At 42.0% G+C, this 20,755-nt stretch overlaps 1 protein-coding gene across 1 annotated transcript in view; it reads left to right on the forward strand.

Annotated features, from left to right (window-relative positions):
* Window positions 1-20,755, forward strand: part of pip5k1bb (phosphatidylinositol-4-phosphate 5-kinase, type I, beta b) — a 50,380-nt gene that overhangs the window by 11,158 nt on the left and 18,467 nt on the right. The window contains exons 2-7 of the mRNA XM_033618948.2: window positions 5,961-6,065; window positions 6,186-6,254; window positions 7,782-7,912; window positions 12,310-12,427; window positions 16,916-17,068; window positions 17,346-17,645. Of these exons, the coding sequence (XP_033474839.1) occupies window positions 6,186-6,254; window positions 7,782-7,912; window positions 12,310-12,427; window positions 16,916-17,068; window positions 17,346-17,645 (771 nt within the window). The 5' untranslated portion in view covers window positions 5,961-6,065. The remainder of the gene's footprint in view (window positions 1-5,960; window positions 6,066-6,185; window positions 6,255-7,781; window positions 7,913-12,309; window positions 12,428-16,915; window positions 17,069-17,345; window positions 17,646-20,755) is intronic.

Below are 20,755 nucleotides of genomic sequence, written 5' to 3' on the forward strand. Positions count from 1 at the left end.
TCGTGATGGAGAAGGGCTACATATCATTTGTCTATTATTGTTATTTTGATGACTGATCATTTGCGCTTGGCTGTTTGTTTCCCAGCCACATGATTCATAGCACAACATGACAGAAGCAACTATTTTACACGCTTGGGGTACCTAAGCCAATTATGTAATCACACTGACACAACAAACAGTGAGCAAGTGTTTACACAAAGCGTCAGAAAGCTCCACACCATTCAGCCTTGTAATGTACAGAACTTGTATATTACTCAACTGAACAAGTTTTCAGAGTTAAATTTTGCCTGGGTTGGAGTTCCTGTGATCAGAGGATCAGAGTGGTTAAGTTGATGAAGCCGATCCCCTGCAGGCCTAGCTAAGCTGACCCCCCCACCACCCACCACCATGCATCTTCTTGATTGTGTCCACCCAAATCCAAATATCTGTGCTTATCTAACATCTCACAGTCAGGGATTGTGAAGGTCATGAAAGCCCCAGCAGTCCACTCCTCAGTGTTCTGCATTGCTGCTCTGCTATTGATTCTCCATTATGTCTCCAATCTGCTGCAGTAATCCAGTAGCATCTGGGGGCTGAAGCAAAGCAGAACAGAAGAGGAACCTACATGTAGTATCTGTGCCCTGGTGATAGAATACTCCTGAATACCTCCCAGACCTGATGTCATGATCAGATGGTTTGAAAACTGTTGTACTCTTCTGTGGAAACTGCTGTTCCACTTTTGTCACAAAGGAGAGCCAGATCTCCTTTTAAGAATAAGGGCTGGGTATTATTTTACAAATTATGATACCAGTACCAATACCAGTACGGTTAAAATGACAGCAATACTGACAGAGTACTTCATTTGATTCTTCTTTTTGTTTCTGCTTCATTTGATACCCATGAATAGAAGTATTTGCGTAAAATGTCACCAGACACCACAGGCGTTTAGAATAGTCATACTTCAGTCAAGAACACTTTTGTCAAGAAAACTTTATTTGCATTTGCATGGCTCTTTTCTGGGGCCTCTCTGCCTTTCCTCGGGCCTACACAGAAAGCCTCTTCTACATGCTTACGTGAAAAGCCTGAGGCAGAGAGAGCACACTTGTCTGCCCTTCCATGTCCCTACATGCTGAATTCATCACACCACAGACTGTATGGGTTGTTCCTGCTGCGGTAGTGGACCAATCACGTCACATTAAATTGAAGAAAACTTTCTGCGATCGGCTGTGAGCAAACAAAAAGTCATTTTTTCGAGATCTGGGTACAAAGAGGATCAAATGCAGGTATCATTTAACCGGAGAAGTTGAGATACTACTTGGTCCTGGGTTATTTTGGTTGATACCTTAAAGGTATTGAGTACTAATACCCAGCCCTTGTAGCATATCTGGTGATTAAGCTGTCTGATTCCTGCCTTCATTACTACTATCATTACCCTGCTCACTGAGACCAGTGAGGGAATGTTACTGCAGCTTCTTAGACTCTTTGACAGTTCAGATGCATTGGATCTGCATTTTTATCATACCAGATGGCCCGTGTCTGCTCTCAGCAACGTAAGTTTCCTTGCCAGGACTGCTTGGCTACAGAGTAGCGGTTTGACTTCCACAGGGGCTGACTGGCACCCTTGGCAATATCCCTGAAACTATGCAGGAGATATGGCATGAGAGCCAGTGTTTGATCTGCACGCAAGTGTGTTTGTTTGAAGGGTGGTAGAGTTTCTGGCAAGGGCGTGCGGACAAGCGGGAAGAGAGTCGTTCAGGAACAGAAAGACCTGCGCAGGGAAGAGCTAAGTAAAGTTTGTTTACATAGCACTGTCACAAAGTGCTTCACAAGGAGGAAAGATAAAGTGAGAGAGAAGCTCATTATTGACCAAGTCTGGGTTTTGACAAAAACACCGTCACAGGAAGAGCTGTGGTGAGTTTGCCAAGAAACTTTGCAGTTGCAACAGCTTTGTCTTTTACGTGTTTACTGTGTGCAGTCTGTGTACAGTATATGTGTGTGTGAATTTCAAGCTTGGCAAGTGTGTGAAATGGAAATTGACCCAGTATGTGTTTTTCCTCATTCCACTGAAATGTTCTTCTGATCATGCAGACACAGTGTTGCACAGTTTTACCATGACATATGAAATATTTATGACCTTTGCTTGACTTTCACAAAGGCAGATAAACAACCCATAACTCAGCCCCTCCACAGATCATTGGTTTGTCGTTCAGATTTAGACTTTCAAGTACAGAGTTTCCTTTTAATCGATCACTTGTATCATTTTACCCATTTGGTTCTCATCCAGACCACAGACATCCACAATCTGCTGGAGGCATTGATTCGACAAAGATACACTTTTGTATTTGTAGCTCACAGTAATGTAATTGTGACTGAAAACAAAGTATCGTTTTACACATGTGGAACAGTGTACATGTTATACTCCTGTAGGCCAGCGGTATTTACAGAGGGGGTGTGTGACAGTGGTAAGACACGGCTGATTAGGATGATCCATCCATCCATTTTCATCCACATGTCCAACCATCTGTCTGCCTCTCTTTTGTTGAGAGGTGAACAACAGACCTGCTGTTGTTCGCTGCAGCTGCAGGCCTCTCATGGATTGTTCTGTAAACAGTCTGTTGGAGCACTGGCCGGGTTGTGGGGTCAGGTGAGAGAGAGAGAGAGAGAGAGAGAGAGAGAGGGGTCCAAACAATCCCTTTTAACACTGACACTCAGGCCAGGATGGAGCAGAGAGCCAGACAGGCCAGCAGGCTCATTAACATTCCTCAGGTTCAGAGCACACAGCCAGTCATACAGTGTGATAGCTCAGGTGGATCAACATCTCAATGCACGGTGGTGAAAAGAAATATTCTGATTATTTTCTAATGACGCAGCTTATGATTGATGCCAAGCGACAAACTCGATCTTTTTACTCAGGATGAGTTTTGTGTGACTCTATGAGCTTGTGTTGTGAACACGAAAGACTGAATATTATTTTCAAGGTGATGGTAGAGGTATAAATAAAGCATAGAACCAAACAAAAACAATTATCTGTAGTTGGGGAGGTCTGCTTGGAGCGCTAAAAGCATCAGTGCTGGTGTTGTCTCTTTGTTTATAGCAACAGAAGAGCTGGCGCACAGATAAGAACCCAGTCTGGAGATAAGAGTGTAGTGTCTGCTACATTCTTTTAATGCCTGAGTTTGTCAACATTTATTTATCCAAAGATAATTCTCCTTTTGAAGACTATTTTTAAACATGGCCACAACATATCTGGAGCTTTTTTTGGACAGGTATGCAACATAGTTATGGTTGTACTGTAGGTGGCAGTCAGACTTTCAAAATAAAAGTGTTTCATAGAGTGTGTATATTCTCAGTTCAATAGATATTTATTTGATGAGTATGTGATCGCTGGTCACAGAGCAGGTGACTGGAGGACATGGCGCCCCTGACGAAACAGCAGGACATTGTGCAACACTCGAGGCTCTGAGACCTGCAGGTGCATTTATATGCAGGTGGGGCGGTGACTGCAGGCTTGCTGGAGCTTAGCAGACAAAGTCCAAATTTTACCGGTGTTACTACTAAGCCTCTATGCCTCGTCTGTCTCCCTGTTTTTCAAACTTACTCAGAAGACACACTGAGTTATGTCACAGTTTCACTGACTGGACTGTGTCATATTTTCTCTGGAGAATGACAGAGTAAAACAGGAGGAAAGCACACTAAAAATCAGGAATGAGGGAAGAATAGAAAGTGACAGGGAGTGGTACAGTCTAATCGATGGAGGACATATGAGGATATAAGACAGACCAGTATTTTTGTGGCTTAGTAAGGAGTTGGTTTTGCTACAAGCTGGGCAAAACCAGCATTCATTTTCAGCCCCAGGGCTACTCCTTACTCATACACATTCTGCAGCTCTGCTTCTTTATGAGGTGTTATTTATCCAACGCACACACACACACACACACACACACACACATGACCTGAAATATGGAAGGAATTACTAGAATAAAAACGTCAGACATGAGGAGGACGAGAAGGGATAGCCTGAGTGCCAGACTGAAGCTCCCAGAACCTTCAGTCTGACATTGCCTCCATTTAAGGCGATTTACAAGGGGGAGGGAATTTGATTTTTCCCTAACCAATCAGTAGAGATCAACGACTCACCCAGAATCTGACGTCATTAGTATCCATGCATTGGGGGTGCCGAAAACAAGCGAGCATTGCCCGTTTAAAATGTCTCCGTCGTTGTGCACGCCCAGCTGCATCGTCCAGTTTAGCAGCTTCCTTAATTTGGTCCTCCATTAACGCGAGTAGTGGCGAAATACCTCGATTGCATCGTTAATGTGGTCTGTAGGATCTGTAGCGGTCGCCATTGTTGCTATCCTCACCAGTTACCCATTGGCGTACAGCTTGACATCAGCGTGGCGCTGATTGGTTAATCGCTAGACCCGCCCCCACCCCCGGCGTTCATTGGTCCGTCCATCATTTGGACGAGATAAATTGCAAATTCATTGCAGTATGCCAGACCAGAGATGCAAGCCTACTCAGTTGAGTGGGCGGAGTCTATGGTCTGGACCCAGGCTAGAGAAGGGATGCTGGTAAATGTTGAAAGGGAGGATCCATTATTTTTTTAAAGGTTTTTATATTATTCTGTAGCTTCCTAGCAGTGTTTCTTATGTATTCAATATCCAACAACATTTAAGTTTTGGTTGAAGTACGTATGTTTCAGCGTCAAAATGCAATTATCCCAAACCCTTCCAAAACTCATGTTATCTAACATAGGTTTCTGTGTGATGACGTTGCCACATAAAGGCCCAGACACACCACACTTCAGAGAATTAGCAGCAACAAGAGCCCCTTGCACCTCACGTTGCAGTGTCTTAGCCAAAAAGTTGCTCATGAACCCATCAAACCGACAGTCAACAAGTGTGTATGTTCTGCGCCTGTGTGAGAGGACATACCAGCATATGGCAGTCGTCTGCAGTCGTCATTCTGAAAGGGAAACCGAAAGAATGTGTTGATGCTAATTAGCCAGTTAGCACATTGACAACACAATCCAATGTTGAAAAAACAGAGCATATTTACTGTGCTCAACAGACCATGAAACGTTTCTGCTAAAGACCTCAAGGGGTTAGGAAAAACAATCTAACCTCATATAACAAGTTTGTTTTGACCTCACTCCTTCTTGACTTTAGCTCTTTGTTTACATTTCTCAATTATGTTGATCTTCTCCACTTTTGCCGATGGCGATTCAACATGCTAAATCGGTGGAAAAGAAGGCGACTAGCTCTGACGAGGGCCAACAGCCCGGGACATACTGCACAAATGGAGGTGGCAGACGCTCATCGACGGCCCAACCTTGACCAATGGCCAGCAGCTGGCATTGTGTGTCAGGGCCTTAATACCCCATAGTCCACCTATGCCTCTTCATCAGTGAGCCAAGCCTTCTTGGTGAATTGTGTGTTATGGATCTCACAAATTGAAGCCCCGCTTCAAAAGAATCAAACTAACTCTTTAAGTTACTATTATTATCAGCACTGGCTGCTCTAACCTATGTCCATGCTTTTTGCTATTGGCTGAGTGGGCGTTTCCATTTGAAAAACCTGTAAAAGAATGCAGATGGACTCAGCCTTTACTGGCTTTCTACATCTGCACAGTGCAATTTTTGCAACTGAACAGTCAAACTGACACAGGATGGTATTGTTCTCCTAAACATGACCCCACATACATATACCATTCATGAGTGACTGTCACAGCAGATTTCTCTTGCTTCAGTTCAATAGTGAGAAATAGAAATAGATAAAATTGCCTCTGCTATCAGGCGGAGATTAACAGGAGAGTGACGACATTAAAGTGGCCTCAAATTTATCGCGGTTAATCAAGAAATCTTTGCTTGTGGACATGTTCCAACCTTTCCTCAGTCACATCTCAACTTGGCCGTGAGCGTTTTTTTGCCCTCATTTTTTTATTGTGTAATAATAACTCTCTGTGTATCTGTTCTCTTGCAGAGGGTCCCCTGAGAGATCCAAACCTCCTGATGTTTGATCAAGCTGACAATCAAGAGATGTCGCCCTGATCGCTGTTTTGTCTGCAACAGCTTTTCGTTAGGCAAGGTAAGTTTATGCTAGAGACTTTTTCAGTCACCAAATGGAAGAAGCGATTTTAAATTATGAAATTAGTACTGAAACTTTACTTTACCATGGTTTTATGTCAGTCCTGTGCATCTCTTTCAGATGTCAACCACAACAGAAAATGGGATGGGAGGGCCTTGGAGCACAGGCAGAGAGAAGACGTACAAAAAGGTAAAAACAAAGTAGGACTGTTCATATAAGGGCTTCACTGCATTTGGTTTTATTTGCTTCTTAAAACAAATGTCAACCTGTTTCCATAACATTTATTTTGGAGTGTAGTTTAGAGCCAACAAGTCAAAGTCTTCACTTTGGAGCCTGTGAGTCACATGAGTCCTTCTAAATGTCCTTCTACAGCACATAATGTCCTGACCTCTGCCAGGGCTGGCTGCCACAGATCAGTCAAGTGCTGGTCACACTTGTTTTCTTTCCTTTTTTTTTTTTTTTAACTTTAGACGTCACTGCTTATGGCAGCATTTCTTACGATGTCACCATTACAAGGCTCTCCACAGTGGCTACCACTGTTCAGGTTGAGACTATAAAAGTCTTTTTGTGGTGGCTGCCCACGCAACATAAGTACTAGTGTTTGTTTCCCAGGCTTTTTTGGGATTTTAATGTGGTTAGTGTAAAATTTATAGTACAAACTGTACTGCTCAATAGTTTCGATTTTATAAGAATACTCATCCTCAAATGACCATTTATGTATTAATTACTCAACCCGAAAATTACAGTGAATTTGTGAAGAAAACTTTCTCACATGCCTCTGTTTGACAAAGAATCTAAAAATGGAGAAAATTCTTGATGAATTGAAGTCATAGGGATCCAGTTTATCAAAGCATCTGTTTATAAACTCACACATAACGTATGCAGTATAATTCAAGATTAATTTATCCAGTCATATGCTCTGCCCTTTCTGACAGAGAACAAAACCGACAATAACATTTATCTATGCTCTCCTCAAAGCCAGACTCCACTGACAAAACAGTAGTTTTTCCTTACTAAACACAGGAGCTGCTGGTCTACCACTGCCTCAATCAGTTAATTTGTGTTATTGTGTGAGTTTGGCGTTTTGAAGGTACAGTTTGGATTCATCAAAAGTTACACAATAACTCAAACAAACAAACTGATCAAGGTAGTGGTAGACCAGCAGCTCCATTGTTCCATGAGGTAAAATTACTGTTTATGTCAATGGAGTCTGGCTTTGAAGAGACCATAGGTAAGTTTCACTTTTAGTTTAGTTTCCCGCTGTTAAGGGCTGTCTGTTTAGGAAGCACTGAGCATACTTGAATAAATGAGTCTTGGATTACGCTACACGAGTTGTGTGTAAGTTTGTGAACACATTTGTTGCTGTTAAACATGGACCCCTATGACTTCAATTCATTACGAATTTTCTCAGTTTTTGGATTCTTCATTTACTGTGGAGGCATGCGTGAAAAATCAAAGTTATCTTCACAAATTTAAAGTCACTTGGGGTGAGTAACTTATAAACAAATAATCATTTGCGGGTGAAGTATTCCTTTAATGGTCTGCTGTCTTGATTTTGATGCCTCTGACACCATGACGTAGTTTGGATTGCCTGTGTTTTTAATCTTTCAGTTGTTCACATTTACATCCAATAGTGTATTTAATGGGGACAGCAGTGACAGCATGATTGAACAGCCTGACTAAGGGGATGTTTTTTTTCTCTATTTTCCCATCTAGACCACGTCATCAGCCTTGAAGGGAGCCATTCAGCTCGGTATTGGCTATACAGTGGGCAACCTCACCTCCAAGCCTGACAGAGATGTGCTTATGCAAGACTTCTATGTGGTGGAGAGCGTCTTTCTGCCCAGGTCAGTGCTACATAAAACCCACACAGACATACATTCACACAGCTTCTATACACAGGAAGCCAAATTTCTATAATGTGTACATTTTTTGAAGCAGTCATTCAACATATGAGTTAATTGTGTAGCAATGTTTTGCTCATTGCCATCAAAATAACAGCCAAACTTTTACATAAGCTCAGGGTTATTGGTCTACAAGAGCCAGTGACTCAGAGAGTGGCTTCATAAAAACAGATTATGTGTAGGTGGTAACAGGCTGCTCTTTGGCTGCGACACTTTCCTGACTCTGCAAAGTGAATGAATGGAAAGCGACCAAAGACTAAGCTTTGCCTGTCTGCCCGCTACAATATTAAATGTCTGGGTCTTGTATTAAAGACATTTAAAACTGTTATTAATAGTGGAAACTGCAAGGCACTGGACATCCAGTCTCAAAGAAATTATGCCGTCACCACAAACTGCCACCATCATCATTTATCAACAAAGTGAATTTTGCTAGTCTAAGTCATGATGCAGGGATAAAACTATTCTAGTGGATTATCCTGCCAAGAACTGTGAAATCAGCTTACTGTGTGCCTCTTACTGCCACAGTGCAAAACATATGTCAGCGTGCGGCCACTCGGTCGTCTCGGGCTGTCTTCACAATCACATCATCAGCTTAAAAAGACATTTGACATAATCCAGAACAGACCCAGGAATTCTTAGAAAGTGTGACTCGTATATCACACGTATATTAAAGGGGACAGTTTATGCTTTTTCTTAAGGTCTCTGCACATTGAATCCGTTTTTTTGTCGGATGTGTTTTTGTAATCCGGTATCTGAAAAAAGATTCAGCGCGCACAGAAACCTTGCACACTGATTCCGATGTGTTTTATTGTTCTCTTCAGTTAGAAATTCGCACTACGAGACAAAATGAAAAGACACATTTCCTCCTTTGACTCTCCGCTGGAGTTACCTATCTGGCTGTCTTGCATTTGGCACCACAGCTGCATGAAGGAGTGGAGCTGTCCTCCCTGTCCACACCCTCCTCCTTGTCATCTTCATTCACCTGAATATTATTATCTCACCTGTTGAAAGAGAGCTATCTGAGTTATGAAATGATTCTATGCACCCTGTTTCTCTGTCTTGTCCCAGCTGTGTCCCGCAGCTACATTCTCTTCACTGATTCTTGGTCAAACAGGCTTCTTACGGATGTGAAAAATGTAGTAAATCGAACCTGTTCTGAATTTTTTTGGACTCAGTGTTCAAATGTGGTTGACACAATGTGAGGTTGTATTTATTTTTAGACGGCCTTTATTTTCAGTCGTAAATATAATGTCACAATGTCGGATGTTCATTTAAAAAGTAAAAAAAATAAAATAAAAAATATGTAAAAGTAATCGCTGTTAGCAAAAACCTCAAGCTTCAAACCATTCTGAGTACGCTGTTTCCAATGTTGTTTTGTACTTTCAAGACAAGCTGACATCAGATTGTGACAGATTTGTTAAGATGGTCATCTGCTCCAGGCACATTACATACAGTGCTACATGTAGCTACATGCTAACATCTGGGAAACCTGTAATCTTAGATAGAAATGTTACAAATTTCTCCCAGATTTTGGATCATATTCCTGCTGGAACTTGTTCCATAGTGAAGAAGTTTTTATTGGTTAGTTTTCATGGTAGAAATACTTGATTAAAGTCATTCCCTGGCAGCAGTGATGGTGCAGAGACGCTGAGATGCAGAAGACCTGAAAACCCTGACCAATCAGAGCAGACTGGGTTTTTTGGGGAGGTGGGCTTAAAGAGACAGGTGCTAAATAGGAGTCTTCTCAGACAGAGGGTGAATACAGGTGTTCTAGCACAGACAGTATGTGGAAAATAAAGTGTTTTACCTTTAAGGCATGTAAACGTGTATTTTGGGTTCCCTACTCGGACAAGTGTGAACCTAGAAAAATGACATAATAGGTTCTCTTTAACGTGCAGTTGAGCTTATAGTTTTACAGTAGAAAATACAATTTTAAAGGATCTTATCATGCGGTGTTTGCTGTATGAGTTGATAGTATAATTTTCTATTTAAATATATACTTTGCATGACCTATCCTGAAAAATATGCAAAGATTTTGCAAAAGAAAATAGCTGAGAACTAAGCAAAATGTTTTCACTGGTTTTTAAAAGTGTTGCCTAATACTTGCCTCTAAGTCTGAAGCTTCAGGAGGAGAATTGGAGTCCTACTAGGAAGTACTTGTGGTTTACCTTTGAGATGAACCACCAGGATATGCAAACTCATAATGGTTCATGCAAACTGGGTCTTGGCACGCACGTTGACCTTTTACTACTCAGCAATAGCCAAACACTACTCTTGTTTCGAGCCCTAAAGGGATGAGTGTTTAAGAACCTGCTGCTGCCTTGCTGACACAGGAAAGTACAAAATATCACTCATTTAAAGCCGGCTTGTTACATCGTCCTAGATCTGCTCCCAGTGTCAAACCTTTTCACATAATGGTGAAATAAAACTTAACTTCAGGGCCAGCTTTTCTTTGAGAAAACCGGCTGAGATGAAAGAGATCAAGGCTGCATGGTGCAGAAAAAAGAAAATTACACTAGACACAGCAAACAAAGTGTAATCAGTGGGGAGAGAAAAACGGTGTCTTACATCTGATATATGACATAACCGTTTCCTCCTTTATTCTCTTTAGTCTCTGTAAGTGTTTCTTTTCTGTTCTGTAATAGCACACAGACACGAACTCCTCTTTCTTTGCGCTGACAGAGTATCCTGAGAGAGCGGCTGAATACGGAGACAACTCTCAGATGCTTTTATTGCTTCCCTCCCTCTCTTCCTTCTCTTGTTGTTGCTCCTCTCTGGAGGTTTTTCCATTGTTGTTTGTCCTGTCAGTCTAGTTTTAGATTGGCTGGAGATGTCGCAGATCACTTTAACTCCCACACACACACACAGTTTTTTGTTTTTTTTGCAGTGCATGTATCTATGACAACCAGCACGTGTCTTTCATAATGCAGGTGGCTCTCTGATGAGATTGAATGAAACATTTCCAGGTGCTGTGTGTTGTGAAATGGTTTCCATGTGAGGCATGTGTTACCATTATGGGCTGTCAGTCATTGATGACAGATAATCGTTGTCGCCCTCACACACTAAACAGAGCAGTCAGATTTCGTTGTAGAGTAATCACAGGTATTGTGTTACTCAGCAGGGCCTGACTGTTGCCTGTATCCCATTACGGCAGCACAAAACAACACACCAGCCTCTTTACCCAGAAAAGCGTCCAAGAATATTAACCAGATTTAGAGGCGCCCTGGAAAACAAAGCCCTTTATTAACCTACTTGTTGTAGATTTAGGGTCAGTGTGATTGATTTCAATGCGTCTATGTGATGAAAGAGTCGACAGCTGACTCACGCTAACCTTGTTGGACGTGCGTCCCCCTGTGTCGTGGTGTTCCCCGAGACACAGGTTACAAAACAGCTGGTCTTTGCCAAAGCCCATCTGAGAATGTCAGGTTTCACATTCCAGTCAAATCAACAAAAAAAGTAGGTTACGTTGTGTATTTGCTTCTATTTTCACCTTTCCTTTTCTCCCCCTCAGAGTCAAGGCTCATGTGTTGTGTGGTATTGTTTAGATCCAGTAATCAGAGCCACCGTCAGTCTCCAGGCGAAGAACTCTATAAAGGCCAGTTTGTCACCACGATACTGGTGAATCTGGGTTCCCAGAGATGACTTTACTGAAGCCTGTTTGTGCATGGGTGGAGCGCATTACAAGGGCCCACTGATACACTTACTGGGAGTCAATAGGCCAGGCACAAAGAAAAGGGTGGTGTAGGCTCACTTTCCCCCTGGTGCTGCCTGTATGTCATCCTTGGTTGGAGAATTAAATGACACGGACATTTTTTACTTATGTAATGTTGAAGATTTTCTTTATTCCCCTTTATTTGAGTTAGTGTTGGAATAATGTGTCTAATGTAGAGGGGTGGGAATCACCAGAGGCCCCACGAAGTTTCAAGTCACAAGATTATTTCTATTTTAAAATGTTTTGCAATATGCTGTGCATTGCAGTAACATATATTATGATTTTTTTTATCGTCTGTAAACTGCAGAAACTGTCGAGAGCAAAGCTTCGTCAACATCTGTTTTAACTGATAAAATACATTTTTCGGTCAGTTCAGTTTTTATTGCAAAAAATATATGTTGTGAACTGAAAAAGCAATTGACTTAATCATCCTAGTATAGGCTATCAAAAGTTGTATTTGCAAAATAAATAAATTCTATCATAAAAAATGGACACTGTATCCATGTATCGATAAAACATTGCCTCGCAAAATATTGTGATACTATGCTGTATCAATTTTTCCCCCTACTAATGTCCCAATATATGTTTTTGTTTCCTGGTGTTCTTGGCTATTCATCGCACATTGCAGTGAGGGAAGCAACTTGACTCCAGCACATCATTATCCTGACTTCCGCTTCAAGACCTACGCTCCACTGGCCTTCCGCTACTTCAGGGATTTGTTCGGCATCAAACCAGATGACTACCTGGTAAGAATAAAACCTGGCTGAGATGTTAATTATTTGTTACACCTTCACATGATGTTGCACATTCATAACATCCACTCCACAAATTCAGTCTTTCTGCCTCTTGCCGACTAATTTGCAAAATGTTATGCAGGTCTAGGGAGGAAGCATTAAGAGTCAAATCAAATCAAGCACACACATGGAAAACCTAAAGTAAGATGCAATGAAATGTGAGATCAAACTAACCCACTATAAGCTAGACTTTTACCCAGAAGAAAAACAGACTTAAAAATAGTTTTAGTTACCATGCCAGTAAAAAAACGCCCTGCACACAACTCCACGTAAAATCACAAATTGTAGTGAGCTTTAGAGGAGCAGCAATTCAGATTTTGTTACCTTCAAACAAAGCCATGCTAGCTGTCTCCCCATATTTCCAGTCTTTATGTTAAGCTAAGCTAACTGCTAGCTGCCTGTAGCTTTATATTTAGTGGATAGACATGTGAATCAGCTTTTGATTTCCGAAACCCCAACAGTAATAAATGTTCATTTGGAAGCTTATTATCCCGAAAACAAACCTACATTGCTCTGAAGGGCCGCTTCTCCAAAAATACTCTACACAGTCTGGTAAACAGAAGCACATGGCCAATTATAATGCAGCATGATGCCATCTGATGTTTCCACTATGGTAAGACATGTTCCGCCCTACTCTGCCACTGATTGGCTAGTAATTATTGCCTTTGTGGGTTGGGTTGGTTCGGTTTAGGCATGAGGCGTGAGATTGGTTAGGGTTAGGATGCCATAGTAGAGAGTTTCGATGACTAATCAGCCATGTGCTTCTGTTTGGGAGAGTGTGCTGCCTATTTTTGTAGAAATGGCCCTGCAGAGCAATGCACGTTTGTTTTTGGGACACCAGCTGGTCAGACAAATGGGACAATTTTCAAACTATTGGGCCGTCAAAACTATGGCACAGCAACAAGAGTGGTATCAATCTTCTTATCCACCTCTCGGCCAGAGAGTGAATGCACACGTTTTCCCATTGCTTTAAGCAGTTCTATCAGTGTGTACCATAAACAAGAGACAATGGCCTGCTGGCTGTCTTTCCCCTGAATTACTTCCCATTGACTGAACACTAATCTTCCACCTCAGTGCGTACTTAATTGTAACAGAATTCAACATGTATTTTATTGAGCAGTGGGCGGGTAATGCCACGCGCCATCTGTGCAGGGGGAAAGACAGGATGGGAGGATGAAGTCGAGGCAAAACATTGGGGCAGCGTGGAGATATTGGAGGTAATGACTGAGCTAACGGAGCACGCCCTCATTAGCTTTAACCAGCTCCTAGTGCTGAATGAAATCAGCACATGATTCTGTAATTTCCCAGCTGGATTAAAGACACAAACACAGACAGAGAAACAGATAGGGAAAAAGAAAAAGAAAAAGTTATGCCTTTAAAGAGAAGCCTTGGATGTCTGATATCACTCAGGGGGCATGCAGTCACTTTTTTCCCTTTGTTTTGTCTCTTGAGCTGCTATAACGAGAAAATTTCCCCCAATGTGTGATCAATAAACTTTATCTTATCTTGTCTCGTCTAATGTTCAAACACCCCTCTCAAAGCCTGTGATTATGTTCTCTACATACCACACAGTAAGTTCATTTAATTTGCAGCTCATCAAAGAGTTTACCTTGTCTCCATATTTATCAGTGGCGCTGTACTCCACACAAACGCTTTTTGCTTGAGTAAAATCTGATTTTGTGTAATCTTGTTGTTGTTTGGGCTCCATCGTGTTACGCTGCCGTTTTCCTATTTTCTCTCTACCTCCGAGCCTTTTAAAACCACCACCAGCTGCATTCTTGTTTTTGAATGCCAAATTTGTTTCTGCGTAAGTGAAAGACAAAAGGCTCGGGAGGAGCGACAGAGACGAAATGTAACTTCAAGGCAGTAGAGGGAGGATGGCAGAAGGCGCAGCGGCTTAGAGGATGTGCTCATGATTGATGTCCTTGAGGTGATGATGAATTCGTTCAGACAGAGGCCACACAACGGAGTCTAATTAAAAGAGAGAACACACACACACGCACACCCAGCATCCTGAATGCAAATGCAATAAACCACGGATGTGTTTGTGCTTGTAATTCAACGTGACTGCAGACGGTCATCAGTGGAAGAGTCTCTGGAGAGGGAGAGCGGATGCCTCCAGTGTTGCTCCTCTCCTCTGAACATGTTGCTCTCATAACGCACTGATTAACATCTAACATTGCTCTTCAGTTGGCTGCTCTCACAGTCTCTCCCTCACTCGTTGATTGCCATGTTAAGAGGAAGGCTCTTGGTCTGTTTTCATTAATTCTGCGATACAGGCAGTACAAGTGGAAATTGCTCTGTATTACCTCTCAGCTGAGGAGCACGTGTTTCTGCATGTGTTACTGGACAGTTCACCTGTCTGAAAGAGTCAATGTGAGATTTGCGCTCCTGTGATCGAGATCTGCTATCTCTACAGTTAACTCATTAGTGTTTCATTTAACAGCGTATATAATGTAGAAAGACACCTGCTTCATTAACATGCCGGTTATGCACAGTACACTATATGGCTTAATGTATGTGGACAACCATATACTTTTGTGTACTGTTGGTCTGGTTGCTCTCTAATGGTTTGGGCTTGGCCCATTAAGTAAGGCATACACTATACAATTTAAGCCTGTTGTTTCCAACTCCGCATGACAGCTCACAGTTGATATGCTCACACTGTTGCCTACGGGTGAAATAGAAAATAAAATGACCCATCGGGCCCTTCGGACTGTTCTGGCTATTGACATTTGTCAGTAAGGATTGTTTGAAACTCCGAGGCAGGTAGAAGTTTGTTTGCTGGCAAAGGTCTGTAAATTTACATTAGTACAGTTCAGAAAAATACATTATTGCAAACATGTCTCTTGCTCATATTGGTTGTGATAGGAGGAGAAGGAAACACCAAACAGGTACATGCTGTTGCCACAGCTCAACCGACCTAGCCTCCATATTATCCGTCCACATGGAGCATCGTGACGCTATGGCACTTTCAAACACTCTGTCTGTCACTTACCTCAGGTGCAGTGAGAAAAAAGGTACTGATCTTGGGGAACTGACTCATGGCCATGCTTAAACTGTGCAAGAGCTGAAAGATGAACGACCAAAATTGATATTGAAAAGTCAGAAATTCGTCCGAACCTCCAACGGTTGATTGGGAGCAGTGGATAGAGCCATGATTGGTTCTCGTTCCCCCCTGGACACTGTACAACAAATGACCCTTGGCGAAGCTGAAATTTTATCTGACTCTGAAATGAGTCGTGTGGCTCAAAAATCGGGCCTAAATGAGCTCAAATCATACAGTGTATGCCCAGCTTTAGTTCTATCTGAAGGAAATCTTAATGCTACAGCCATACACTGTATAAAAGAAGTGGGTGTTGCCACGGCAACATCATCCATTGGTTTGTGGACTTGAGTTTTGCATTTTGGATGTTGCCATCTTGATTTTTTGGAGCCAGAAGTGACCATATTGGGACAAGAGGTTGGAGCAGGGGGCAGTACGCATTGCCATGGTAGTGGCTTGCCACTTAGGGCAGACATGCCCTAAAGCATACCCTGCTTTATTGTCTGTTTTACTAAAAACGGGACTGTGTTTTATAAAATGAACATCATGCTGAAACTTGACACTTGCGATTGAGATCATCAGTGGGAAAATGTTAACTGAAGTAATAAATCAAGTGACAAGTCAGGGTCATTTTCTCATTGATTTCAATACAATTGGCCTTTTTTTGCAATCGGTGGAGTTGCCCCCTGCTAGCCATTGCAAAGAATGCAGGTTTAAGGCTCCCCTGCTTTGGCTCCACTTTCTATACAGTCTACAGCCTTTAATGATTATTAGACAGCAGTTTGGGGGAAGGTCATTTCCTGTTACCCTATGCACAGAGTCAGATCCATCAAGAAAGAATGTGGAGGAACTTAACTGACCTGCACAAAATCTTAACCTAAACCCCATCTCCACCCTTGAGAGTGAATTTTAACAGGTCAGGTGTACGTCAGTGTCTCACCTCATCAATACTCTTGTGGCTGCAGCCAGGTTGCAAAATGTGTGAAAAGCCTTCCCAGCACAGTTGAGGCTATTATAGCAGAATATTGATGGTTTTGAATCGCTTATTGATGTAACGTCTGGGGTGTACTCTTATTTTGTTTTTGGTGCCTACATGTTTTGAGGCCAGTAAAACAAAAACAAATATTTGAGTAGAAACCTGGTGCTTTTGCATCACAAGACTTCTGTAAATACCCTCAGGCTAGTGAAGATCTCTTCCAGCTCTAAATAAACAAAAGATTCCTGCGGTGTCGCATCTTTATTTAATCGTGCTTTCCACATAAACTTTAGTGTTTTAATTTTTGTCTGTACCATAGTTTATGTGATTAGAGCTGGAGCTGCTTCCTAGAAGTCTGACCTCTGTTCAGTGTGAAATCTTTCTTCTGACTGGTGTGTTGATGTTTTTCCTTCCTCAGTACTCCCTCGTAAATGAGCCACTGATTGAGCTGACCAACCCGGGGGCCAGCGGCTCGCTCTTCTATCTAACCAGCGATGACGAGTTCATCATTAAAACCGTCCAGCACAAAGAGGCCAAGTTTCTCCAGAGATTACTACCTGGATACTACATGGTGAGACACTTAAAGTTGCCTCAGGAGGTCTTCAGCACCTGGTGAGGTGGCAAAACTTCACCTCTGAGTGCTGAATGGGGGTCTAAAACCCTCTTGGTGTTGAAAGATGTCTCAGTCAAGAGGAGGGAGGACATGTTAGTTACATGTACAGAAGTCAAACATTTGCTCATTTTCTCACAAAGGAGATGACATGCAGCATAACTTAGCCATTCAGAAATTAGGAGTTTTCCCTTTGATCTCTCAGAGTTTGTGACTCAAGCTGTCTTTCGCCTCACAGAACCTGAACCAGAATCCACGCACGCTGCTGCCCAAGTTCTACGGACTGTACTGCATCCAGTCTGGAGGCATCAACATCCGACTGGTGGTCATGAATAACGTGCTGCCACGCTCGATCAAAATGCACTACAAATACGACCTGAAGGGATCCACCTACAAGAGACGAGCATCCAGGAAAGAGAGGGAAAAGGCCTGTCCAACCTACAAAGACCTGGACTTCCAGGACATGCACGAAGAAGGACTTTACTTTGACGCAGAGACGTACAACAACCTGATGAAGACCCTGCAGAGAGACTGTCGGGTAGGTGCTGGCAGCAGTGTGTGTGTGTGTGTGTGTGTGTGTGTGTGTGTGTGCGCTCATGCTTGTATCTCTCTATTCAATGGACCAGCTTTGAAATAGCAAAGTCATACCACATCAGGAAGGACACTATTATTCCATAAAAGGAAGCTGCACAACAAACAAGGATGTCTAGGATCAGATCATTTTTGTTTCATTATTAGAATACTTTCCTTTGCTAAAACATTTTGACCTGTGTGCAGAACATGGATATAATGTGCCTTTTCAGAGCTTAGAGCAGATAGCTTTTAACCTGGGAATTCACAAGCAACGTAGCTGTTGAAGGGATATCACCGCCCTCTCATTCTTGTTGCCGATTATAGAGGCTTAACACATGCAGCTCTGTAAGTTACCCACATGGTGCACTAGTTCTGGATAGTGAGTGTGCATCTTAGAAGGGACAAAGTGTTTTGAATTTTTGAATTTTCAGTGTGTTTGCCTGCAGGACTGCAGCGTGTTTTCCACTGTGTGTTCAGCCTAAGCTCTCAGTTTGCCCGTGGGCTCTGTTTTCCTGTCTCCAACGCTGCTATGTTTCACTACATGACAGCTCTCCAAACACTGAATGTGATTAAGACATGATCCTGGTAGCGTGAGAGACTCAGAGCTCTATCCAAAGATAGTCCTCCGATCTAGAGGCGCGCATTCTTCTCTATTTTAACGCAGAGGCCAGGAGACTGTCTGCTGGAGGAGGATAGTTGGAGTTTAATGGCAGACATGGTGGGTGAGCTCCAGTGATTCACCAGCATCTTCCCTGCTTTTAGAAATGTGAAAACCGACAAACAGCGTACAAAATGAGTCATCTGAAAAGGCACCGACTTCCGAATTTTACATTGTTATTGTCTCTCCACACTGCATCAGTGCCAGAGAAATTCTCTATGAAAACAGGGTAGTAAGAAGGGCCATGTACAATAAGTATGAAGATTTTGCTGACGCTTGTTTGTGAAGCCATCATTGTAGGCAAGGAACAAACCCCCAGGCTTTAAAAAGCAAAAGAACCAGAACAGAAGAGCTGAATTGCTGATTTGCTTTTCCTCTGCCTCTAAAATAACAACAACTGAGATACTGTGGCTCCCAGACCTCAGAGTTCTGTGCTAGAAATAAAAAAAACATCATGGGTGGACTGAGTATCAATAGTAGTGGAATCTAAATAAGTACACTTATTTAGGTACTTAAGTACAATTCTGAGCTACTTGTAGTTTACTTGAGTGTTCCATTTTCTGCTGCTTTAAACATCTCAAAAGGGGAAATATTGTACTTTTTAATCCACTACATTTATTTGACAACTTTACTTACTGCTCACTTTGCATGTTTAGATTGTTAATACAAAATATAAATCAACTTATAAATTATGATGTATTATTATAGATTAAGCTCCACCTTTACCAGCTACAACATTAAAGTAATCATCACATTAATGCATCAATAAACAGAATCCAATATTGTGATATATATATTAATTCTGATAGCATAATAAGTACTTTAAGTATATGTTATACTGGAATAATTTAATACTTTTACTTAAAGGTACAGTGTGTAGGATTTAGGGCGATATATTGGCAGAAATGGAATATAATATAATAAGTGCATTTTCTTTGGTGCATAATCACGTGAAAATATTAATTGTTGTGTTTTTGTTACCTTAGAATGAGGTGTTAATATCTACACAGGAAGCGGGTCCTTGTTTATGAAGATTGCCATGTTAACTTCCATGTTTCTACAGCAGCCCAGAACGGACAAACCAAGCACTGGCTCTAGATGTAGTTTAGTGGTGTTTTCGCATTGGCCCTATTAGTTAGAAGCCCATTAGCAACAAGCAGTATTGGAAAACCACTGATTTTTAACATGAAACTGCTTTAGTCAGTGTTTTTGTTTGGGCGAATTTGTTTTCGAGAAAAGAAGACCTCTGCAGATACTTCGGCTCCTGCTAAAATCCTCCTTAACATCTGGATCAGAAATAAGGAGAGCACACATTTTGTTATTAGAGAAAAAGGGCAAGCACACAATAGCATGTTGTGGACAAGCAGCCTGTCTCCGATGAGCCGAACAGCATTGTAGAAATGCTTATTTGTAACGTGAAGCTGCTTTTTTCACTGTTTTTACCAGTTTTAATCACCTGGTCCATTTGTTTTGGAGAGGAAGAGACCTCTGTGGATAATTCAGCTCTTGGTCAGAACAGGAATTCTGGCTGGGAGAAGTTTCAGCTGGTTGCAATCTGCAATCCTAAATCACTAAATCATCTTTGAATGTGGGACTTTTACTTGTAACAGAGTATTTCTACACTGTGGTAGGCCCTACTAACCCTACTTTTACCTCAGTAGAATATCTGAGTGCCTTGTCCACCACTGATTAACAGTAAATCATTGGATTGCCAATTTGTACAGTAATTCTTATGGGTATGGTCCTCAGTAAACTAAATATGTATTTGTGCAGTGACATTCCTACCCTGTTGTTCTTCATGTGTCTTTAAGGGGGACGGCCTCGTGGAATCACTTCATGGGTGGTGACAATGTGACTTCCAGACACTGATTTAATGTGTTTTACCCTCATAGTGGCTGGTTAATGATGAGGTTTAGAGCCCTAAAGCCCCGCCGTGTTGTAATCCCATTTGTTCTGCTTGACATACAGTAGCTGCACACACACAGACAACCTCTCCATGAGGTCCGCGCTCTAATATTTAACCTGGAACCGGACCAGGATGTTACTGTAAGTGTGGATCGTATGAGGCCCAGAGACCAGGAAGAAAGATTTCCTGCTGTGCCTGGCTGACCTGACAGACCAGGCAACCCTGCGTGGCACCGTTCACTGAACAACTTAATTATTTCCATTACACCAGGCCTAAGTTAAATGTTTAGTGTGTGGGAAAAGAAGGTCTTTGATGGCTTTATCGGCAAACAGTGATTGATGGCGTAAGGATCGGAGTTAGCGGTAATGAACAGCGTGATGCTGTGGGTATATTTAGTTGAGCCTGTTTGGCAACAGAGCACTCTTCTCTTCTCGGCTCTTTTCTTATGTGTTATCAAAAGTACACTAAACATGAAAAGACATGACTTTCATTAGAGTAAATTTTCAGCTTC

The sequence above is a fragment of the Epinephelus lanceolatus genome, chromosome 9 (genome assembly GCF_041903045.1).
Source record: "Epinephelus lanceolatus isolate andai-2023 chromosome 9, ASM4190304v1, whole genome shotgun sequence".
Classification (NCBI taxonomy): domain Eukaryota; kingdom Metazoa; phylum Chordata; class Actinopteri; order Perciformes; family Serranidae; genus Epinephelus; species Epinephelus lanceolatus.